Raw genomic sequence first — 25,483 nt, 5'->3', positions numbered from 1 at the left:
GGAAAAGGTTTTGAGCAAATGATGCGGGGGTGGTGCTGTGAGTGACACACTTTTTGTTTCTTTACTTGTCCCATTGCCACTCACTTTGACCTTGCACCATGAAACCTTTTGTAATTTAATCTCTCCTGTCCTCTACTCTATCACAGACCTTCCCTTTTGATCTTCTTTCCACCCTCCTTTCAGTTGCTGAAAACCTACTACATTTCTAGCTGTTCCCAGTTCTAATGAAAGGTTGCAGATTGCTTTCTCCAGATATGCTGTCAGGCCTGCTGAGTATTTCCAGCATTTTCTGTTTGTATTATTCCGTTATTATTAAGCAATACCTCTGCCTCCTTGTTTAGATCTCTGTTTGGCCTACCCCTCCTTTTTGTATTTTTTATTATTTAAATGCATTTAGAAGACCTTCAGCTGCCAGTCTCTTCTCATACCCTCCTTTGCTTTTCTTTCCTTTTCACTCCCCCTCTGAACATCATATTCAGCGTGGTTCTAACTTGTATTATCTACCTGGTATCCATTATACACACCCTTTTTTTCTGTTTATTTTGTTCTCTATCTCTTTGGTCATCAGGGGGCTCTGGCTTTGCTTGCCATACCTTTCTGCTCATGAAAATGTATCTTGACTGCACCAGAACCACCTCCTTTTAAAAGGCACCCCTGAAGATGGTTGGTTTGGGGAACTCCTGCAGTGATGCTCTGGTGCTGTGGTTGGTCTTTAATGACTGACTATTTTTTCTTTGTGTCAGGCATGCCCCCCAGATAGAGGTTTCCCTTGGACTCCATTTGATCTCCTGTCAAGGCTCCCTGGTATCGACTTTGGTCAGATGCTGTGCTGAAGTTTTTTTGTGTTCTTTCATGGGATTTGAACATTCTTGGCAAGGTCAGCATTTGTAGCTCATCCCTAATTGCCTTTAGAGAAGTTGGTGGTGAGCTGCCTTCTTGAACTGCTGCAGTCCGTGTGGTGTAGGTACAGCCACAGTGCTGTTAGGGAGGGAGTTCCAGGATTTTGACTCTGCGGCAGTGAACGAATGGCGATTATAGTTCCAAATCGGGATGGTGTGAGGGGAGCTTGCAAATGGGGTGTTCACATGCATCTGCTGCCTTGCCCTTCTAGTTGTTAGAAGTTGTGGATTTGGAAGGTGCTGTTGAAGGAGTCTTGGTACACATTTCTGCCACTGCATGGTGGAGGAGGGAGGGTATGTTTGAGGTGGTGGTGGGGCAACATGCTTTGTCCTGGATGGTGTCAAGGTTCTTGAGTGTTGTTGGGTTGCACTCATCCAGACAAGTGGAAAGTACTCCATCACACTCCTGACTCCTTGTGGATGATGGACAGGCTTTCGGGAATCAGGAGGTCTGTTACTCATCGCAGAATTCCCAGGATCTGACCTGCTCTTGTAGCCACAGTATTTACATGGCTAGTCCAGTTCAGTTTCTGGTCGATGGTAACCCCCAGAATGTTGATAGTGGGGGATTCAGTGATGGTAATGCCATTGAATGTCAAGGGGTGATGGTTAGATTCTCTCTTGTTGGAGATGGTCATTGCCTGGTGCTTGTGCGGTACGAATGTTACTTTTAAGGTGGATACAGCTTGAGATGCTGTCTCCCATGTCCAAGATCCATAGTCTGCTGCATACCTTTTGGGGTGTGGGGAGCCTAAGCATTCCCACAGCCATGTCCCTGAGGATTGGTAAATGTATGTGGTGCTGTTATCGAGTTACCTTGATGCTGTTTGATGATGTAATGTCAGTCCCTGGAAGTATCCCTGATCTGTCACATCGTTGGTGAATGTTTCAAGATGATGCTCTGATTCAGTCAAATTTAAGGAATTCTTTGCATTTGGTCTAACTATGCTGTCACCTGTTTAGGTAATTTGGTGGCTGAATCTGTCCAGCCTCATTCTCTACATTATTGTCTTCAGCATCACAGCCATCTACTTGCAGCGAGGATATCGGCCAGCTCAACGTGTCAGAGGTCAGTCAACCAATAAACTGCTGTTTTATTACATTGTATTCCGGAGGGGGGAGCGATGTTGAGGATGCTCCCCGGGCACGGGGAGGGCGGCATCCTGAGCCCGGGGAGGGCGAAGGGGGGCTCCCCGGGGATGGGGGCACCCTGGGCAGGGGGAGGGCAAAGGGGGGCTCCCCGGGGATGGGGTGGGAGGGGGGCTCCCCAGGCACGGGGAGGGTGGAGGGGGGCACCCTGGGCACGGGGTGGGGGGGGCTCCCCGGGCATGGCGAGGTGGGAGGGGGGCTCCCTGTTCCCCTTGCAAGGCGATGATGCAGAGATTATGGAAAAGGATCAGTGAGCAGCCACAAGATTGATACCTACCACAATTTTGATATAGCATCTTTCAAAGTAAAAAATGTCCCAAGGCGCTTCACAGGATCAAGATAAAGCAAAGTGACACTGAATCATATAAGGAGATATTAGGTTCAATGACAAAAAGCTTGGTCCTAGGAGTACATTTTAAGGAGAGTCTTAAAAGGAAAATGAGGTAAAGCGGTGGAGAGAGAACTTTCCGGAGCCAATGCAACGGAAGATTCGTCCATCAATGGTGGAACATTTAGAATTGGGGATGCACAAGAGGCCAAACTTAAAGGAGCACAGATATCCAGGATATTATTGACATAGTTGGGGGGGTTGGGGAGGTCATGGAGGGATTTGTAAACAAGGGTGACAATTTTAAAATCGAGATATTGCTTCTCTGGGAGACAACACAAGTCAGCGAGTGCAATAGGGTGACAGGGGACCTGAACTTGGTATGAGTAAGGACACAGACAACAAAGTTTTGGATAACGTCAAGTATAGGGAGGGGAGAAAATAGGAGATCAGCCAGGGGTGCATTGGAAGAGTTCAGATCTAGAGTTAACAACAGCATTAAATGAAGGTTTCAGCAGCAGATGAGCTGAGGCAGCGAGAAGTCAGCTGATGTTATGGAATCGAAATAGGTGGTCTTAGCAATGGCATGAATATGAGGTCGGAAGCTCATCTTGATTAAATAGGAGACCAAGGCTTTGAACAAACAGACTTAATTTCAGACTGTTGCAAGGGGAGGATGGAGTTGGTAACCAAGGAATGGACTTGAGTGGGGACTTAAAACAATATTTCCAATATTTAATTGGAGGAAATTTCTGCTTGTTCAGTACTGGATGTCAGGTAAGCAGTCTGATAATTTAGCAACTGTGGTGGAGTTGAGGGATGTGGTGGTAAAGTAGAACTGGGTGTCACCAGCATGCATGAAAACTAACAATGTGCTATAGGATAATGTTGCCAAGGGGCAACATGTAGATGAGGAATAGGAGGGGTGCCTAGAATAGATCCTTAGGGACACCAAAGGTGCAGGAAGAGAAGCCATTGCAAGTGATACTCTGACTACAATTAGGAGGTTTATCTTATGAAGAAAGGTTGAATGGAGTTTAGAAGAATGAGAGGGGATCTTATTGAAACATTAAAAGATCCTGAGGGGACTGGATAGGGTGGATACCAGGAAGATATTTCCTCTTGTGGGGGAAACTAGAACTTGGGGACATAGTTTAAGAAGAGGTCTCCCTTTTAAGATGGAGATGAGGAGAATTTTTTTTCTGGGGGCCATTATAGTGTGGAATTCTCTGCCCCACAAAGTAGTGAAGGCTGGATCTTTAAATTTATTCAAGGCTGAATTAGATTTTTGTTAGATAAGAGGGTCCAGGGTTATGGGGGGCAAACAAAGTGGAGTGGAGACCTCAACCAGATCAGCCATGATCATATTGAATGGTGGAGCAGGCTCGAAGGGCCGAATGGCCTACTCCTGGTCCTGTGTTCCTATGTAAGAATGGAACCTGGTGAGAGCAGTCCCACATAGCTGGACAGCGGTGAAGAGATGATGGAGGAGGATGGTGTGGTCAACTGTGTCAAAGGCTACAAATTGGTTGAGGAGATATAGTACACCATTGTCATAGTTGCATGGGATGTCACTTATGACTTTGATACAAGCTGTTTCAGTGCTGTGGCCGGGGTGTAAACCTGAGTGGAGAAATTCAAACATGAATTCCCAGGAAAGATGGGAACAGATTCGGAAAGAGGCAACACCTTTGAAGACTTGGGAGAGGAAAGGGAGGTTGGAGATAGGGCAATAGTTTGCAAAGGTGGTAATGTCAAGGATTATTTTCCTGAAAAGAGGGGTGATAACAGATTTGAAGGGGAAAGAGACAACATCTGAAGAGAGGGAACTGTTAACAAATTGGTTAACATGGGGGACCAGGTGGGGGAAGTTGGGTGGTCAGCAGTGGGAATAGAATCAAGGGTAAAGGATCTGGATGTCATGATCAAAATGAGCTCACAGGGCAAAAGGGGAGATAGGAGGGAAACGAGAAATGAATTAGTTCAGGGCTCGGCAGGGGAAACATAGTGAAAGTTTGGCCGGATACTCTGGTGAAAGAGGAGGAAATGGTGGAGCAGCTGATCTGTATGATCGCTATCTTAGTGGCAAAGAAATCTATGACCTCCTTGCGCTTGCATTATAACTTAAGAGCCCTTAATACTCTCCATTGGTTTCAAAACATGTTTTTTTTTGAGAATGTAGACTTTGGGGAAATTTGTTGAAAGGGACCAGACTGTCTCTGTATGGATGGGTTATTTGTGGTAGATCAGTTTGGACATGCATATAAGTTGCATAAGGATAGAACAGGGACTGCAGTGGTTCAAGTAGGCAGTTCACCACCACCTTCTCAAGGGCAACTAGGGATGGGTAATAAATGCTGGCCTAGCCAGTGAAGCCCACATCCCGTGAATGAATAAAAAAAAACTAGGTTAGATGTCTGGGTTTTCATTTCATTCTGGAACAAGTTGTTAGCTAGCATGTTGAATAAGTTTTCAGTGCTCAGAGGGGTATTGGTTAAGTTCCTGGCCATGATATAAATTACTGCGTGTCAAAAGCAGGTGGAAGATATATTGGATTATTTGATCTCCCACAATCTGCTTTATTTGCCTTTCGTGGTTTGGAGAGGAAATTCCTTGAGTTCTTTTTCCCCAAATGTGGCTGTTTTTTGCCGGTCAGGCACTGGTTAGTGGGAGCAGGGGGTTTGTGATGCTTAATTGTAACTTGGCACAGGCTCACTTTTTTGCCTTATTTGCTGTTCATAGCTAGCCAGTCATGGCTTAAATAATTCTGGATCCTGATTATTATAACTAGGCTCTAAGATCTTAAATTTACTCCCTTAACCTCTTCACCTCTCTCCCCTCTCCGTCTATAATACCTATCTGTTTGATCAATCCTGATTTCTCTTTCCATGGCTTGGTGTCAGATTTTTGATACTGTTCTTGTGAAGCACCATGGGACATTGTTATACATTGCAGGCCCTATATGAATGCGAGTTGTTGTTATTTGGGGTGGGGAGCTGAACATATCGTGTGTTTGCGCAACACTCTTAAAAGGTAAAGCAGTGCATTAATGCTGATATTTTTTTGATTCAGAGCGTGCTTGTATTATTCTGAGAGGAGCCAGGCAGATACTGCTGGGGTGGTTGCTCCATTATTTACCATTCTACCTGATGGGCCGAATCCTCTATTATCATCATTACTTCCCCGCAATGCTCTTCAGCTGCATGTTGACAGGTGTGTAACCATCTCTATAACATTTTACTGGTTTAACCGGGAGATTTCAAGGATCTTCAGAACAGCAAATTAAAATACACCATATGCATGTTGGACATATTTCCCTACATCTAAACATCTAGCATTCTGGCGCACACACACTATTTTTATACTCCCCTGAATTTCTGCTATCTTCCTAGCTCATCACTGCTTTAGTTTCCAGCTGTTCGTATTTGCATTACACCTGGATGGAGCAATTACCCTCATCCGGAACTCTGGGCCCTGACAATATTCCGGCAATAGTACTGAAGACTTGTGCTCCAGAACTTGCCATGCCCCTAGCCAAGCTGTTCCAGTACAGCTACAACACTGGCACCTAGCTGGCTTTGTGTAAAATTGCCCAGGTATGTCGTGTACTCAAAAAGCAGAACAAATTCAACCTGGCCAATTACCGCCCCATCAATCTACTCTCTATCATCAGTAAAGTAATGGAAGGGGTCATCAACAGTGCTATCAAGCGGCACTTGCTTAGCAATAACCTGTTTATCTGATGCCAGTTTGGGTTCCGCCAGGGCACTCAGCTCCTGACCTCATTACAGCCTTGGTTCAAACATGGACAAAAGAGCTGAACTCCCGAGGTGAGGTGAGAGTGACTGCCCTTGACATCAAGGCTGCATTTAACTGAGTGTGGCATCAAGGAGCCCTAGCACAACTAGAGTCAATGGGAATCGGGGGGAAAACTCTGCTGTCTGGAGTCATACCTAGCACAAAGGAAGATGGTTGTGGCTATTAGAGGTCAGTCATCTCAGCTCCAGGACATCACTGCAGGAGTTCCTCAGGGTTGTGTCCTAGGCCCAAACATCTTTAGCTGCTTCATCAATGACCTTCATTCCATTATAAGGTTAGAAGTGGGGATGTTCGCTGATGATTGCACAATGTTCAGCACCATTCACAACTCCTTAGGTACTGAAGCAGTCCATGCCCAAATGCAGCAAGACCTGGACAATATCCAGGCTTGGGCTGACAAGTGGCAAGTAACATTTGCACTGCACAAGTGTCAGGTAATGACCATCTCCAACAAGAGAGAATCCAACCATTGCCCCTTGATGTTCAATGGCATTACCATCACTGAATCCCCCACTATCAACATCCTGGGGGTTACCATTGACCAGAAACTGAACTGAACTAACCATATAAATACCGTGGCTACAAGAGCAGGTCAGAGGCTAGGAATCGTGCGACGAGCAACTCACCACCTGACTCCCCAAAGCTTGTTCCCCATCTACAAGGCACAAGTCAGGAGTGTGATGGAATACTCCCCATTTGCCTGGATGAGTGCAGCTCCCACAACACTGAAGAAGCTGGACACTGTCCAGGACAAAGCAGCCCACTTGATTGACACCACATCCACAAACATTCACTCAGTCCACCACCGATGCACAGTAGCAGCAGTGTGTACCAGCTACAAGATGCACTGCAGGAATTCACCAAGGCTCCTTAGACAGCACCTTCCAAACCCACGACCACTACCACCTAGAAGGACAAGGGCAGCAGATAGATGGGAACACCACCAACTGGAGGTTCCCATCCAAGTAACTCACCACCCTGACTTGGAAATATATCGCCGTTCCTTCACTGTTGCTGGGTCAAAATCCTGGAACTCCCTCTCTAACAGCACTGTGGGTGTACCTACACCACATGGACTGCAGCGGTTCAAGAAGGCAGCTCACCACCACCTTCTCAAGGGCAACTATGGATGGGCAATAAATGCTGATCCAGCCAGCGAAACCTACATCCTGTGAATGAATTTTTTTTTAAAAAGATGGATCTCCTGCAGATCTTTGAACATTACCTCGGTTCATGATGCCACAGGGACCAACAGGATCATAGATAAAATCAACCAGCCCCTGGTTTCACTTCAGTAACGTTTATAAGCCATGTATTGAGTGGTTGGATCTTTTCTGCAAGCACAGCTAAAGCAATAACTCATAAACTATGCCCCACTCTCCCTTATAATCGGGTGTTAGTTTATTAGAATTATACCAACCCAGACGGCATTAACTACAGCCTGTCCCATTAAATTGTGATACATAATTGAGCATTCAAATTCAAAGGAATTTCTGTCTGCCAATCAGGAAGGGGAGTGTCTGGGGAGGCCATGCTCACAGGTTGGGTGACACAAGCTCATCTGGCACTGTGAATGTCTGTTTTGTTTGTGTGGGTATTAAACAAGTGCCTCCATGCAAAAGGTATCTAACTACCAATTTTGGTTTCCTCAATGACTTTGAATATGTTTGAAGTTAGCATTTGAGTCTTTGTGTAAAGTTCATATGGCAGGTATTGATGACATATCACAGAGCAGCAAGTTAGTGTGCTGTCTCAATGTTCATCCTGTTTTGGGCACAGATTAAAACACTGGTGAACGCAAGGAAAACTGTGCACAAGACAAAAACAATGGAACTTTTGGTACCATTGAACTGTATTGGTCATTTTGCTTCACAAGGTTGGTCCCAGAGTTGTAACAGCAAACTGGTCAGTACCCTGTGCACCTCAGTTTATGTTTCTTGCTTCATGCCAGTCCAGCTCCCTCCAAGAATTATTGATGTCATCAAACATTGACCTATGCCCTTGGACTGTCTATTCCAAACATTCCCTAATTTGTTCTTTCTGATCTGTCCATTCACTGTCCTCTAAGTGCAATGCCATGTCCATGTTTGGATCAAGACTACGATATGGCCCAAACTGAGCATATATATTATGGCCAATGATTTTTTTTTAGTGATATTAGTTGAGGGATAAATTCTTCTGGTCAGGTGAATGGGGAGAACATAGGAACAAGAGGAGGCCATTCAGCCCACCGAGCCTGCTCTGCCGTTCAGCCCACCGAGCCTGCTCTGCCGTTCAGCCCACCGAGCCAGCTCTGCCATTCAGCCCATCGAGCCTGCTCTGCCATTCAGCCCATCGAGCCAGCTCTGCCATTCAGCCCATCGAGCCAGCTCTGCCATTCAGCCCACCGAGCCTGCTCTGCCATTCAGCCCACCGAACCTGCTCTGCCATTCAGCCCACCGAGCCAGCTCTGCCATTCAGCCCATCGAGCCTGCTCTGCCATTCAGCCCACCGAGCCAGCTCTGCCATTCAGCCCACCGAGCCTGCTCTGCCATTCAGCCCACCGAGCCTGCTCTGCCATTCAATATGATCATGGCTGATCGAACATTTCAATGCCTTTTAGCCACAGTATCCCCATAACCCTTTACATTATTGTTAATCAGAAACCTATCAATCTCTACCTCAAACATACTCAATGACTGAGCTTCCACAGCCTCTGGGGAAGAGAATTCCAAAGCTTCACAACCCTCTGAGTAAAGAAATTTCCCCTCATCTCAGTCCTAAGTGGCTTATTTTGAAATTGTGTCCCCTGGTTCTAGACTCCCCAGCCAGGGGAAACATCTTACCTGCATCTACCCTGTCTATTCCTTTAAGTATTTTCTAGGTTTCAATGAGATCACCTCTCGCTCTTTGAAACTCTAGAGACTACAAGCCTAGTTTCCCCAATCTCTCTACAGACTCACTCACCTGCTCTTCTTCAGATAATGCTGTGGAATCATTTGCATTCCCCTGAAGTTCTCATGTCTTCCCCCGTGTGGCTATGGGTACCCGCATGGGCCCCAGCTATGCCTGTCTCTTTATGGGGTATGTGGAACATTCCTTGTTCCAGTCCTACTCCAGCCCCCTCCCACAACTCTTTCTCCGGTACATCGATGATTACTTCGGTGCTGCTTCATGACAACTCATCCACAACTGTATGCAAAACTGGATACCGGTGCAGGTACAAACATCGTTCCACTGAGCACATTGTAATGTACATACTCAAAGACATGACAAGTGATAATGCAACCAACAACTGCCAAACTCACTGCGTACAGCAGCTTAGAGATTCCGTCCCTGGGATCAATTAGACTCAAGTGTCACTCCAACAACTCATCCTGGTTACCCCAGATATTTTATGGTGTCGACACCATAGGTCCAGTGACCGGAGGCCTACTGGCATGCAAGGACCTGTCCTTGGTCACCAATCATGGTATTATCAAGACAATGATGAGGACCACAGACCACAAGGAGCACCACTGGAAACTCGCTGCTTACACTGGGAGAAGACCACCTAACTCTGCAGTACAGATCATGAGCTGACAGGCTACGCGACGCACTTGGATCTGACTAGGTATACCCATTCTGAACTTGCAGACTTCATCATACTGTGGAATTGATGCGAATCACTGTTCGTCAGACAAGTATGTTTAAACTGCCCCAGTCATCACTCGATATTCCCAGGAGTGCAAGATTAGTTCATCTCTCCTTGCTTGTCGATTTAAAGATGCCCATGACCAGCATGCAGGTAACAAATTACCCAACCTCAACGTAGGACAGAAATTTCAAGTATAATACCCAACTGATGGCACATGGAATTCAGCAGAAATCGTCAGCATATTCCAGAACCAAGATTGTACCCAAGTATGAACACCAAATGGCATGGCAGGACGATGAGACAGATGCCAAATCAGAAAAATATCGCAACCAGCAACAGAGTAATTCTATTGCGGACACAACATGGTCTATGACGCAACGCAAACAGAGAACCTGTAAACTAGCATTCTGAAACTGTACAGCAGCCTTCAATCAAGGTCACCACAACTAAATCTAAGGATAAGCCACCTGCTGATACATTTCAGAGACTTCTGTGTTTATTGTTTTGTATAATGGTGTATTCTGACACTGTGTTTACTTTTGCATTTGTGTAAATAGTTTGATTCTTTTAAAGGTAGACCCCTAGTTTAGAAAAAAGGGGGATGTAGTGGTATGATGGCGATGTACCTTTTTAAGAACCTTTTTATTGAACTGCTATCATCACTACCACAGACAGGATGTGATGTAGTAGTCTCATAACTCTGAACTCAGTTTGCAGCAGCAGCAGTCAAGATCAGACATACGTACATGGTCTGCCTGTTAACATTGCGTGTGTGTATAGTCGTATTTTCTAATAAAGAACTGTCAAGGAAAAATATCAACAACCACAGGTTACAACGAGAAAGAGTACTTTTATTCAAGCGCTAAAATGTACAATGGCCATTGGGAAAGATCATCTAGATCTGCTCGACGTTAGTGTTCAACAAGCAGTATTATACAGTACAATTATGTAACTCCAGCATATTTACACAGTGATCTTATTAACTTGCCCTCCTTTATTCTCCTATAATTATATGTAGGTTAGCTAATTGATTTTGCTTACCCATACAGTTTCTTGATCATCCCTTATCTCTTCTAACAATGTACTATTCATTCCATGAGACAACATCTGTTTGTGTTTATCGTGCCCTATATCCTTTTTATCTGCTCTTTGCCTAACCTTTGATCTCAGGTCATTTCACGTGTCAAGGCTTGTTCTTATTTTTCTGTTCTTGCTTCCCTTTATAATTTAACCCTTGAGGTGATTTTTCTTTCTCAGAACCCACGTTATTGTTTTGCCAATTCCTGTCACATGATGGGTACATTTATGTCAAAGAGAAGACTTAACACCATTTACACCTTTGTACTCATATAAATGACTTGCCCAGCAGTAGAACTTGACTTGCTATTCCCTATGTTGTGCATTAAAACAATACCATCTTCTCAGCTTTGTTTTTCCACTCCATTAACTGCAAGTCTATTTGAGGCAGATTCAACAACTATTATTCTTCAACTCCTTATTTAGTCATTTGGATGCCAAATTCAATTTTTGTAATGCATGAGTTCCCACCAAATGGTAACTTTTTTCTCGTCCTATCTTCAGCAATCACTTGGCATGTCTTGCTGCAAAGTTTTGACCTTCTCTTAAGCTCTGAAGCAGCCCGGAGAGTTTACACTGCTGGAATAATGTTTCTTGTCCTTGTCTGTGTACACAGGTGAGTGAGAATTTTGAGATCAGAAGTATGACTTTTTTTATTCATTTACAGGATGTGGGTTTCGCTGGCTGGGCCAGTATTCTTTGCCCATCCCTAGATACCCTTGAGAAGGTGGTGCTGAGCTGCTGCCTTGAACTGCTGAAGAACATTTGATGTAGGTACACCCACAGTGCTGTTAGGAAGGGAGTTCCAGGATTTTGACCCAGTGACAGTGAAGGAATAGTTAGTCAGGATAGTGAGTGACTTGGAGAGGAGCTTCCAGGGGGTGGTGTCCTTGTCCTTCTCGATGGTAATGGTCCTGGGTTTGGAAAGTGCTGTCGAAGGAACCTTGGTGAATTCCTGCAGTGCATCTTGTAGGTGGTACACACTGCTGCTACTGTGCGTCGGTGGTGGTGGGAGAGAATGTTTGTGGATGTGGTGCCAATCAAGCAGGCTACTTTGTCCTGGACGGTGTCAAGCTTCTTTGAGTGTTGAGGAGCTGCATTCATCCAGGCAAGTGGGGAGTATCCCATCACACTCCTGACTTGTGTCTTGTAGATGGTAGACAGGCTTTGGGGAGTCAGGAGGTGAGTTACTCATTGCAGGATTCCCAGCCTCTGACCTGCTCTTGAAGCCACAGTATTTATATGGCTGGTCCAGTTCAATTTCTGGTCAATGGTAACCCCCAGGATATTGTTAGTGGGGGTTCAGTGATAGTAATGCCATTGGATATCAAGGGTGATGGTTAGATTCTCTCTTGTTGGAGATGGCCATTGCCTGGCACTTGTGTGGCGCAAATGCTACACTTCGAATTCTGCTACTTTAAAAGCAATTTTTGTTCAGCCATCTCACAATTGTTTTAGCTTCACAAGTGCAGCTGCAATATTGTTGTTGGCATTGCTTAGAAAAAATGTTGCCAAATATTTCTTTATTGTCTCTGCCATTCCTTCATCTTCCACAGTTATCCAATCCTTCATCTCCAGTGATCCTACCCTCTGACTATTTGTACTCTTTTGTTGAGAAAAGCCTTTACTATTTCCTTTGTACATTATCTGAAAGTTTTGTTTGTCCTATTACCTTGTAGACGTTCAAATCTCCCTATTCGCCTTCCCATGTTGAAGTGGGAGACCATCTAAAGGTCAGAGGGAGACAGATTCACAGGCAGGGAGCCATTGAGTTACCAGATACTCGATGTTGGAAAAATATGAGATGGTCAATGACCATGACTCAGAAGTGTGGTCCTGAACAGTGTTGTGGTACTGTGGAGCAACAAAGTATCCGCGATGACAGGGGTCGGGGGGGGCAAGTTGGGGTGGCTGGGGGCTGGTGAGACACGGCCAAGCCAAGAATTGGAAATGTCATTGTGGGGAATTCTGTAGTCAGGAAATAGTAGTACCTTATTATAATCACGACTGGAGATCCATTCGTGCTCCTGGGAGAAAGCCATCGCTGTGTAATTGGAAGAACTTGGAGGAGTGAGGGAAAGTAGCCAAAAGCCAGGATTGAAGAGAGTGTAAGTGAATGGACAAAGCATTCAAAAGAAACTGTAGGAAGGATGCGAAGCATTAGAAAGGATGCAGAAAAGATTCACTGGAATGGTTCCAGCAATGTGGATAGATTGGAGAAGCTAGGGTTGTTCTTTTGACTGTGTACCAATATTTATTACAAGCCCACCAACTCCCACAGCTACCTTGACTACGGCTCCTCACATCCTGCTTCCTGTAAGGATTCTTGCATTCTCTCAGTCCCTTCGCCTCCATTGCATCTGCTCTGATGTGGTTGACAGGGCCCTCAACCATGTCCAACCCTTCTCCTGCATCCATCCCCCCCACCACCCCCGTTGGCATTCCATAAGGACCGTTCCTCCGGGACATCCTGGTCCACTCCTCCATCACCCCCAACACCTCATCCCCCTCCCACACACCTTCCCATGCAATCACAGAAGGTGCAACACTTGCCCCTTTACTTCCTACCTCCTTACTGTGCAAGGGCCCAAACACTCCTTTCAGGTGAAGCAGCATTTCACTTGCACCTCCTTCAATTTAGTCTACTGCATTCACTGCTCCCAATGTGGTCTCCTCTACATTGGAGAGACCAAACGCAGACTGGGTGACCGCTTTGCGGAACCCCCTCGGTCCGTCTGCAAGCATGACCCAGACCTCCCTGTCGCTTGCCATTTTAACACTCCACCCTGCTCTCATGCCCAAATGTCCGTCCTTGGCCTGCCTCAATGTTCCAGGGAAGCCCAGCACAAACTGGAGGAACAGCACCTCATCTTCCGACTAGGCACTTTACAGCCTTCCGGACTGAATATTGAGTTCAACAACTTTAGATCATAAACTCTCTCCTCTATCTTTACCCCTTTTTTAAACCCTTTTTTCAGATTTATTATTATTTATTTACTTACATATTTTTAATCCTTTTTCCCCAACCACAACCCCTCCCCCACAGGGCCATCTGTCACTTGTTCCATGTTGTTCTTTCAGAGCGCGGAGCCTTGCTCTGCGATTAATACACTCTGCTTTCTTACCTTTATGCCACTATCAGCACCACCTTTAGCCTTCACCACCACCATTAACACTCCTTCCTTTGTCTTGTGTTCATGACATCTTTGTCAATCTCTCCTTTGTCCCCACCTATCACTGCCCATCTGCCCAGCTTCACCTGCTCCACCCCCCTTAAACAATATAAATTACATCACATTTCTACTTCCCTTTAGCTCTGAAGAAGAATCATTATGGATTTGGAATGTTAACTCTGTTTCTCTCTCCTCAGATGCTGCCAAATCTGCTGAGTTTTTCCAGCATTTTCTGTTTTTGTTTGAGATTAAGAGGTAATTTGACAGAGATGGTAAAATGAGGGCACTGGACAGATAGGGAGAAACTGTTCCTGTTGACGAAAGGATCAAGAAGCAGAGGGCACTGATTTAGGGTGATTCGCAAAAGAAGCAGTGGAGACTTGGAGTGAGATGCAGCTCCCCATCACATCCTGGTTGGGAGTGATGAAGCAGGTTTAATGTCCTGTCCGCTTAAAAAGAGTTTTTGTTATGGAATACCCAGAACTGGATATAAAATCGTACAAACATAAGAAATAGGAGCAGGAGTAGGCTATTCAACCCTTCAAGCCTGCCCCGCCATTCAATAAGATCATGGCTGATCTGCCCCAGGCCTCAAATCCTCTTTTGTGCCAGTTCCTCATAGCCCTCAACTCCCTGATATTTCAAAAATCTGGCTACCTCCTCTTTAAATACTTTCAGTGATCTAGCCTCCACAACTCTCTGGGGTAGTGAATTCCAGTCATTCACTACCTCATGGGAGAAGAAATTCCTTCGCATCTGTTTTAAATGAGTGTCCCCTTATTCTGTAACTATGTCCCCTAGTTCGACATTCCCCCAATAGTGGAAACATCATCTCAACATCTACCCTGTCAAACCCCCTCAGAATCTTGTACGTTTCAATAAGATCACCCCTCATTCTTATAAACTCTTAATGAATAAAGGCCTAACCTGTGTAGCAGTTCTTGCTAAGTCAACCCCTTCATAACAGGAATCAGCCTAGTGAATCTCTTTTGAACTGCCTCCAATGCCATAGTCATAGAGGTCTACAGCACAGAAAAAGGCCCTTCGGCCCATCAAGTCTGTGCCGGTCAAACAAATACCTAATTATTCTAATCCCATTTTCCAGCACTAGGCCCATAGCCTTGCTTACCATGGCATTGCAAGTGCACATCCAAATACTACTTAAATATTGAGAGTTTCTGCCTCTACCACCCTTTCAGGTAGTGAGTTTCAGATTCACACCACCCTCTGGGTGAAAGCATTCTTCCTCACATCCCTGCCAAACCTCGTGCCCCTTACCTTAAATCTATGCCCCCTGGTTATTGATCCCTCCACCAAGGGGATAAGTTCCTTCCTGTCTACACTATCTATGCCCCTCATAATTTTATACACCTCAATCATGCCCCCCCCTCAATCTCCCCTGCTCCAGGGAAAATAACTCCAGTCTATCCAATCTCTCCTCAAATCCTTTCTTAAATATGGGGACCAAAACTGTATACAGTACTCCAGGTGTGGCCTCACCAACACCCTGTACAGTTGTACAAGACTTCCCTATTTTTAAACTCCAAACCCCTAGCAATACAGGCCAAAATTCCATTTGCTGCCTTAATTACTTGCTGCACCTGCATGCTAACCTTTTGTGTTTCATGCACAAGAAACCCAGATCCCTCTGTGCTGCACTTTTTTGGAGTCTCTGTCCATTTAATTAATAGTCTGCCTTTTGATTCTTCCTACCAAGTGCATGACCTCACACTTTCCTACATTAAACTCCACCTGCTGAGTTTTTGCCCTCTCACTCAACCCTTGCAGATTCCTTATGTCCTCATCACATGCTCTCCCATCTATTTTTGTTTCGTCAACAAATTTGGATACATTACACTTTGCCCCCTCCTCCAGGTCATTAATATAGATAGTGAATAATTGAGGCCCTAAGACTGATCTTTGTGGCACACCACTACTTACGTCTTTCCAATATGAAAAAGACCCATTAATTCCAATAAAAGCAAAATAGTGCTGATGCTGGAAACCTGAAACAAAAAGAAAATGCTGGAAAAACTCAGCAAGTCTAACAGCATCTGTGGAAAGAAAGACAGAGTTAACCTTTTGCATCCATATGATTTGTCTTGGAGCTCTGCTGAGTTTTTCTAGCATTTCCCATTCATTCCAACTTTGTTTTCTGTGTATTAACCAATCCTCAATCCGTGCTAATATATTACCCCCAATACCGTGAGCTCCTATCTTGTGCGATAACCTTTTATGTGGCACCTTATCGAATGCTTTCTGGAAATCCAAATACACTACATCTACCGGTTCCCCTTTATCAACTCTGCTTGTTATATCCTCAAAGAACTCTAGCAAATTTGTCAAATATGATTTCCCTTTCACAAAACCATGTTGGCTCTGTTCGATTGAGTTAAGCCTTTCTAAATGTCCTATTTCTTCCTTAATAATGGACTCTAGCATTTTCCCAACAAGAGATATTAGGCTGACTGGCCTTTAATTTCCTGCTTTTTGTTTCACTCCCTTCTTGAACAGGGGCGTCACATTAGCAATTTTCCAATCCACTGGGACCCTCCTGGAATCTTGAGTCCTGGGATATTTCTACCAATGCCTCCACTTTCTCTGCAGCCACCTCCTTTAAAAACCCTTGCACGTAGGCCATCAGGTCCTGGCAACTTGTCTACCTTCAGTCCCATTAGTTTGTCAAATACTTTGTCCCTCGTGATAGAAATTGTTACAAGATCTTTCCTCCCATTAGCTCCTTGCTTATCTGATATCTTTGGGATGTTTATAGTGTCCTCCACCATGGAGACAGATGCAAAATATTGGTTTAAATTATTTGCCATTTCCCTATTCCCTGTTATCAATTCTCCAGGTGCATCCTCCAAGGGTCCCACTCTCACTTTAGCCACTTTCTTTTCATATTCCAGCAGAAGCTTTTGATGTTTTTATATTTCTTGCCAATTTACTTTCATAATAAATTTTCTCCATCTTTATTAGTTTTTAAGTCATCAGCTGCTGGTTCCTAAAAAAAAAATTCCCAATCCTCTGGTCCACCACTAGTTTTCGCCGCTTTGTATGCCTTAGTTTTTGATTGGATACTTTCCTTGACCACCTTTTGTTAACCACGAGTGATTCATCCTTCTCATCGAGCCCTTCTCTTTGACAAGGATAAATTTTTGCTGAGCGTTATGAAATATCTGCTTAAATGTCTGCCACTGCTCATCCACTGACCTTCCCCTTAGTCTATTTTCCCAGCCCGCTTTAGACAACTCTTTCTTCATACCTCTAATTGCGCTTATTTAAGTTGAGGGCACTGGTTTGAGGCCCGAGATGCTCGCCCTCAAACTGAATCAGTGGAAGATACAGATTTCCTCATATTGTGAAGCACAAAAAAGTAGTCTCAATGGAAGATGTTTGGACTGGATTTGACTCTAGGTGCCCCAAATTGAGACTAACTGAGTCACTCAATCTCAGGCATTGCATTCCCTCAATGCCTGGCAGTTTGTGTTTTTGAAACTCCCGTTTGCTTTTCTATGTTCCAAGTAACCTCCTTTTTGCCAAGTAGAACCCCAAAATACAAATAAAGATAATGTTCTTCCTCCTGGTCGATGGATTCCCTTGTGAATGGAAATTTGTCTCAAGTGGTGTTCCACAGGGCTCGGTGTTGGGACCCTTGCTGTTTGTGTTATATATTAACGATTTGGACGTGAACGTGGGGGGCACGATTGGGAAATTTGCAGATGACACAAAGATTGGCCGAGTAGTGGATAGTGTAGAGGATAGCCATAATCTCCAAAACGATATAGATGGGTTGGTGGAGTGGGCGGTAAAGTGGCAGATGGATTTTAACATAGAGAAGTGTGAAGTCATACATTTAGGGAGGTCAAACAGTTACAGGGATTACACAATAAATGGGAATATACTAAGAGGGGTAGATAAAGTGAGAGATCTTGGCGTACAAGTACACAGGTCCCTGAAGACAGCAGTTCAAGTAGACAAGGTTGTAAAGAAGGCATATGGAATGCTCTCCTTCATTGGCAGAGGTATAGAATATAAAAGTAAGGATATATGTTGGAATTGTATAAAACACTGGTGAGGCCACAACTGGAGTATTGTGTGCAGTTCTGGTCACCACATTACAGGAAGGACGTAATAGCTCTGGAGAGAGTGCAGAGGAGGTTTACAAGAATGTTGTCAGGGTTAGAAAAGTGTAGCTACGAGGAGAGATTGGATAGGTTGGGGTTATTTTCCTTAGAACAAAGAAGGCTGAGAGGTGACTTGATTGAGGTGTATAAAATTATGAGGGGAATAGCTAGAGTGGACAGGATAAAATTGTTTCCCTTGATGGAGAGAATTCTAGAACCAAGGGACATAGATTCAAGATAAGTGGCAGAAGGTGTAGGGAGCACATGAAGAACTTTTTAATGCAGAGGGTAGTGGGTGTCTGGAATTCGCTGCCCAAGTTGGTGGTAGAGGCAGAAACTCTAAACTCTTTTAAAAAGTACCTGGATCTGCACCTTAAGTGCTGTAAGCTGCAGGGCTATGGGCCGGGTGCAGGAAGGTGGGATTCGAAGGGGCACCTGGGTGTCCTTGGGCTGGCATGGACAAGATGGGCCAAATGGCCTCCTTCTATGCTGTAACTTTTCTATGGTTCCTCTTCCATTAACACCACACCACATTCCCTCTCTCCTGATTGGAGTATTGGTTAGTAATTCCCTGGTCAGCCTGTCCAGATTAGGAATTGCGGTGTAACTTTAGGAAGGATATGAACCCCCTTGAGATGGTGTGGAAGAGATTTATGAGAATGATTTCGGGGCTGAGGGATTTTAGTTACAGGGTTAGGTTGGAGAAGCTGGGGTTGTTCTTGGAGCAAAGGAGATTCAGTAGAGATTTGAGAAGTGTCCAAAAAATAAAATGTTTAGATTTTTTAAAAGGTTGTTCCTGTTAACTGATGATACAAGGACTTAAGGTTTTTTGGCAAGAGATGAAGGGAAATGTGAGGAAAAACATTATGCAGAGAGTGGTAATGACCTAGAACTCTACTTACAAGGGTGGTAGAAGCAGACATGATAAATAATTTCAAATGGAAATTGGATGGGCACATAAGGAAAACAACCATGCAGGGCCACAAAGATAGAACGGGGAATGAAACTGACTGGATTGCCCTACAGAGAGCCAACACTGACTCTTTGGGCCAAATGGCCAACCTTTGTGCTGTAATGACTGAGATCTTGGCTCACGTGGCCCTGCTTGCTCCTGCCGTGCATCCAGAGTCTCTTTTTAGCTACTGCAGAATCTAAACCCAGTGACAAGTTGTTTCTCCAAGTGTGGTTGAAATTACACTGGAAATTATTTTTTTACATTTCAGTTTCTACTTGTTCCACCCCCTTTCCTATGGGATGATCGGTCCACTTGCTCAGGATCCTCACAGTCCAATGGCAGGATTGAGGTGGCTCGAATCCTGGGAGTTCTAAACTTTACCAGAAGTCAGCGATGGGACATGGCAGCTGTTAATTGTCACTGGCATAAGGTTGGACTAAAGGTTTTGAATAGAGGACAGGACCACTGCCTTCGCCTTAAGCTTTTGATTCGCTCTTTTGCCTTCAAAGTGAGTGATGCACTTATTGTTGTCCTCTTGGAACTAATGTGTGTAATAGCCAGTTAATAAAGCACATGCTTTATTCTGAAGATGTTTTCCTTTAACTTGCAGCTAGCCAGAAGCTGCTGTAGCTTTTGACATAGATGTTGAACTGCAACAATGGAGCTAAAGACTGAAGCAAAATTTTTTTGAAATGTTCTGTATATGTTGTATAATAAAAATAATTTGAAACAGTGAAATGTGTGCACGCATAGAGCTGCAGAAAAACAATGGGGGCGGGGGGGAGGGGTTTGGGAATTATTCCTCCTTTTTGCCTGCTCTCAGGTGGCCTCCTGTTCCTAAAACCTATGCACATAACGGCTGCTACCACACCACAAAAAACGTTTTCAACTACAGAGTGCCCAATCTTTATATGGTAAATCTAGTAACATTTGTAAAAGCAATGTGATTCTCCAGTAGGGGGACAGAACAACACTCAAGCTGCACAAGTGCCAGGCAATGACTGTCTCCAAGAGAATTTAACCATCTCCCCTTGACATTTAGTAGCATTACCATCGACCAGAAACTTAACTGAACTAGCTGTGACTACAAAAGCCGGTCAGAGCTTGGGAATTAGGGAAGAGCAACAAATGAGGGCCTACCCTGCGAAAGAATACATTTTAAAAAATCTTAAAATTCCAGAACTGCCTTCCACCTGCGTTCACAGCCCTGCACCCCCAGTGCATCAGGTAATGTGCCAGTTGCTAACTGCCCTCTACCTGCACCCCCTAACCCCCCCCTAGCATTTCATGCTTGAGCAGCTGCAGCACATGGAGAGAGGGGTCTTGGTGGGGGCCCTGCTGAACATGAATTCCCTCCAATTAGGTTGGAATCTTCAGCCACTTAGTCCCGTGGAGCTGCCAAAAGGGCAGAGCGTCCCCCTCTCGATGGAAAAGATCAAGCGACTCCAATGAACTGATAGCTGGAGACCAGCAGGATGTGTTGTAGATACAAACCCAGGTGAGGGTGAAAAGGAGGACTTGGCTCATCCAGTTTACTGTATAACACAATCACCAGTTTGGAAATCTCTTATGCAAGTCCCTTAGGTGTTTGTAATTTTGCACACTTTTTTCTGGTCAACCAGATCTGTATTTATAGCAATGCAGCAACATTGTCAATGCATTGGCCCCTCACCTTTGGACCTTGTAGGAAGCATTAGATGCCGAAATCATCCTGCACCAATCCATTCAGATATCACCAGTCTCCTATTAGGATTCGGCAGGATGGGTTAATTCATTCAAAGAGAAATTCTGACCATAAAGTCACAATTACATTGTTTATTAATCTCATAGCACAATTTGCAGCATTGAAATACATAAAATATTTAGCAGATATTAGTGCAAGTAATAATTGAGGTTACGAAGGCAGTTGCGATAATTCCCTGGAAGCTAGCAATAGCTCTGTTTTAAGGTAATACTGATCTCAATGACCAAGGATTAATTTATACCTAGACAGACTCTTTATATAGTTCACAAGTTTAAGAACTTCACTGAGCGAGGCTGAAGGATACATTTGATTGGTTTATCTTACTACAGATACATTTACAGCTTTATCAACAACCTCTGAAACTTGTTCTTTTGATTTGTTCACTTGAGTTGATTGTTTCATCTTCCTCTGGGATTCTTGGATCTGCCATCTGGTACATTAGACAGCAAATTCCCATCTTAAATGTGATATTCATATGCTTGTAAATTGTCTGCCTCCAAGACAGATCCACTTTCCAAGATGGCAGATATATTTTGAGTTAACTCAAACTACGTCTCCCTGGCACCAAGCCTGGTGTTAGACTAGGTGAGGTATTAAGAGAATGCGTGTGGAGAGTGGGATTAGACTGGGTGAGATATTTATAAGTATGGTCATGGAGAGTGGAATTAGACTGGGTGGGATATTTATGGGCATAGATATGGCGAGTGGGATTACACTAAATGCCTCAAAGAAAAACATCTCGGATTTGTTAGGATGGAAGGTCTATTGGCTATAAAGTTTTGTAATTTATTATTAAGAGCAGGGAGGTTATGCTGGAACTGTATAAAACGCTGGTTAGGCCACAGCTAGAGTATTGCGTGCAGTTCTGGAATCCGCATTATAGGAAGGATGTGATTGCACTAGAGAGAGTGCAGAGGAGATTTACCAGGATGTTGCCTGGGCTGGAGAGTTTTAGTTATGAGGAGAGATTGGATCAACTGGGGTTATTTTCCCTGGAGCAGAGGAGATTGAGGGGGGACATGATTGAAGTGTATAAAATTATGAGGGGCATAGATAGGGTAGACAAGAAGGAATTTTTCCCCTTGGTGGAGGGATCAATAACCAGGGGCCATAGATTTAAGGTAAGGGGCAGGAGGTTTAGAAGGGATGTGAGGAAGAATTTTTTCACCCAGAGGGTGGTGGGGATCTGGAACTCACTGCCTGAAAGGGTGGTAGAGGCAGAAACCCTCATAACATTTAAGAAGTATTTGGATGTGCACTTGCGATGTCTTGGCATACAAGGCAATGGGCTCAGTGATGGAAAATGGGATTAGAATAGTTAGGCACTTGTTTGACCGGTGCAGACTCGATGGGCCGAAGGGCCTTTTTCTGTGCTGTAGACCTCTAAGACTCTATACTTTAATAATTATTCTCTTCTCAATTAATAATCCTTTAATTTTACAATAATGGAACTAGGGTGTCCTGAGTTTCTCTTCAAGTGGATTTTAAAGGGATTGCACTATTTGAACTGGCTTCTAATACTATACTAATCAAACTTGGATCAGGGTAGTTCAAGCCCTTCATAGTTCCAGCAAGCAACTGCACAATACACAGGCTATGATTACATAGATGGACTTGCTGTTGCCCCAATACTGACTCAACTAGTCACTATATTTATTAACAACTTAGATGATGGTACAGAAAGTATGTGGATCATTAAAACATCATGAATGGATAGAGAAGAAAATCAAAAAGTCTAATGGTCTTTACATCTAGAGGACTAGAATACAAAGGGGTAGAAGTCATGCTTCAATTCTGGTTAGATCACACCTAGCGTTACTGAGTGCAGTCTGGGTGTTTAGGAAAGATATATTGACTTTGGAGGGATTGCAGTGTAGGTTTACTAGAATGATACTTGGGTTATAATTATGAGAAGAGACTGAACAGCTCCAATTATATTCCTTGGAATTTATAAGATTAAGGGGTGATTTATTTGAAGTTTTCAATATACAAAGACAGAAACTATTTCTGCATGTTGAGGAATCTCAGACTAGGGAGAATAGTCGAAAGAAATTGAGCCTGATGTTTCAGGAGTGAAGTTAGGTAACAAGTAAAGGGTGCAAGAAGTTTACAACTCTCTTATGCAAAGGACAATTGTTGCTAAATCAATTAATTTTAAAGCTGAGATTGACGGATTTTCATTAACCAAAGATATTAAGGGATATCGACCAAAGGCAGTTATGTGAAGTTAGATTGCAGCCATGATCTTGTTGAATGGTGGAACAGGTTGAGGGGCCATATAAATACTGTGGCTACAAGAGCAGGTAAGAGGCTAGGAATCCTGGTGAGTAACTCACCTCCTGACTCCCCAAAGCCCAAAGCCTCACCATCCACAAGGCACAAGTCAGAAGTGTGATGGAATACTCTCCACTTGCCTGGATGAGTGCAGCTCCCACAACGCTCAAGGTGCTTGACACCATCCAGGACAAAGCAGCCCCGCTTCATTGGCACCACATCCACAAACATCCACTCCCTCCACCACCAACACACAGTAGCAGCAGTGTGTACCATCTACAAGACACCCTGCAGAAACTCACCAAGACTCCTCAGACAGCACCTTCCAAACCCATGACCACCACTGTCTAGAAGGACAAGGGCAGCAGATACATGGGAACACCATCACCTGGAAGTTCCCCTCCAAGCCACTCACCATCCTAACTTGGAAATATATCGCCGTTTCTTCACTGTCGCTGGGTCAAAATTCTAGAACTCCCTCCCTAACAGCACTGTGGGTGGCCTACACCACATGGGCTGCAGCAGCTCAAGAAGGCAGCTCACCACCACAACCTTCTCGAGGGCAATTAGGGATGGATAATAAATGCTGGCCCAGCCAGTGAAACCCTCATCCTGTAAATTAATTTTTAAAAAAGGCTCCTGTTCTATGTTGATACTGGGATGACTTGATTCTTCAGCTTGAGTGGGGGTGCACACAAGTTGCCTTTCTTTGTAGTCAATATAAGGTCCCATTAGTTTGAATAATGTAAATGCATAAACCTCTGCTTTCCACCTTGCTTGCCATGTTCATTCTGTAGTTAAGTGCTCACAGTCCAAAAGTGTCTTACATGCAGGTGTCAAATTACAGCCCCTTCCACCACAAAAAAAAATCTGTCTAATTACACCCCTGCCTGTCTGAATACACCACGTCTGTCTACTTGATGACCCCTCTCCCCTGCCTATCCAGTTAGACCGCTTGCTGTATTTCAGATCAGTGTGAAGAATGAGCACTGCACAGTGGCAGCAGGGGAAAGATACTGTGAATATTCAGGAATACTGGGGAATGCAGGAATACAAGCATCAATGGGAATGTAAACACAGGAATGCAGGGATCTATGGGAAATGCAGTAATTAACATGAATCAGTAAAATGTACGGTAGGGAAGGAAAAACAGGCAGTGAGAGGGGAGAGGGGGGCGGTGGGGAAGAGGACAGAATGGGGCAGGCAGTGAAATGTCAAGTGAAATAAAGACCCAGAATGCTTCTGGATTAAGGAGAAAAACACCATAGCGTTTATCACTTGCTCAATTTAAATCAACAAATTACGCAGCAACAAAGCAAGAGACAATTGGTCTGAAACTGTATATATTATATATATATATCTTAATAAAATCACAGGATGCCAGGCCTTGTCGATATATTTGGTCAGTAAGAGAGGATGGCTGGCTTCAGCCACATTGTTTTCTATGTAGTGTGGCACCTTTTGATAGGAGCATGTTTCAGCAGCGTTCCAGCTCCCATGTGGAGGCAGACTCGGTACAACACACTGTCTGGGCACTCAGAAACATGCAGCATTCACTGGGACATGCTGGTAGCCTGGACATTCTTGGCCACGTTGCTATCGCAGGCAGAGTTACAGAACAAAGCAATCAGTTAATTGGCTCCAACCCACCTCTTCACAAAAGCTCCATAGCCTCAATTGCCTCCACAGTCAGCAGGTGTCTGTGGCGTTAAAATCGAGAGCCTCTAGAGAGATACATTCCTCAGTTACAATCTACTATTGTATGGTTATCCCCAGCAGCTCCTAGTGATAGCGAATCTCACTGTCCATCACTGACCCAGCAGTTGGCTCACGCTGCACACTTTCCAAATCTGTTTCGAAGTTTTGTATTCTTACAGAGTCCTCAGATTTGGTCTCATCAGCACGATTTTCCATGGTTCCATACGTTTGATGTGCAGGGGATGCAGCAGGCGTTAGTCCCAGTTCAGGATCCTGGAGAACAGCTGCAACAAACACCTGGAAATCAATCAGAGAAAGTGGTTAGCACAGAAAGCAGCCAGAGTAATAAAGATCACAAGAATGTAAGATTGTAATAAGAACAGGAGTAGGCCATTCAAAGCCTGCTCTGCCAGTCAATCTGATCTGACTGTGGCCTTAACTCCACTTTCCTGCCTGGCCCCCATAATCCTTGACTCCCTTGTCAATCAAAAATCTGCCTAACTCAGTCTTAAATATATTCAATAACCTAGCCTCCATTTCTGTCTGGGTAAGAGAATTCCAAAGTCTAAACTCCAGTGGATACAATCTTAACCTGTCCAACCTTTCCTCATAAGACAACCCATC

General features: G+C 44.3%; 2 protein-coding genes across 4 annotated transcripts in view; one reads left to right on the top strand and one right to left on the bottom strand.

Annotated features, from left to right (window-relative positions):
• pomt2 (protein-O-mannosyltransferase 2) overlaps window positions 1-19,881 on the top strand; it is a 120,414-nt gene extending 100,533 nt beyond the window's left edge. For all 3 annotated transcript variants that reach the window (XM_078561921.1, XM_078561922.1, XM_078561923.1), the window contains 4 exons: window positions 1,863-1,968; window positions 5,449-5,589; window positions 11,393-11,504; window positions 19,412-19,881. In XM_078561921.1, coding sequence (XP_078418047.1) covers window positions 1,863-1,968; window positions 5,449-5,589; window positions 11,393-11,504; window positions 19,412-19,517 — 465 coding nt within the window. In that variant the 3' untranslated portion in view covers window positions 19,518-19,881. The remainder of the gene's footprint in view (window positions 1-1,862; window positions 1,969-5,448; window positions 5,590-11,392; window positions 11,505-19,411) is intronic.
• A 4,378-nt stretch (window positions 19,882-24,259) lies between these two features.
• The window catches only part of tmem63c (transmembrane protein 63C), a 148,651-nt gene continuing 147,427 nt past the window's right edge, over window positions 24,260-25,483 (bottom strand). The window contains exon 23 of the mRNA XM_078561929.1: window positions 24,260-25,156. Coding sequence (XP_078418055.1) covers window positions 24,944-25,156 — 213 coding nt within the window. The 3' untranslated portion in view covers window positions 24,260-24,943. The remainder of the gene's footprint in view (window positions 25,157-25,483) is intronic.

Source organism: Cetorhinus maximus, chromosome 18 (assembly GCF_964194155.1).
Source record: "Cetorhinus maximus chromosome 18, sCetMax3.hap1.1, whole genome shotgun sequence".
Taxonomy (NCBI): Eukaryota; Metazoa; Chordata; class Chondrichthyes; order Lamniformes; family Cetorhinidae; genus Cetorhinus; species Cetorhinus maximus.
Note: the sequence above shows the minus strand (reverse complement) of the source record. Positions and strands in the feature narration are given on the sequence as shown.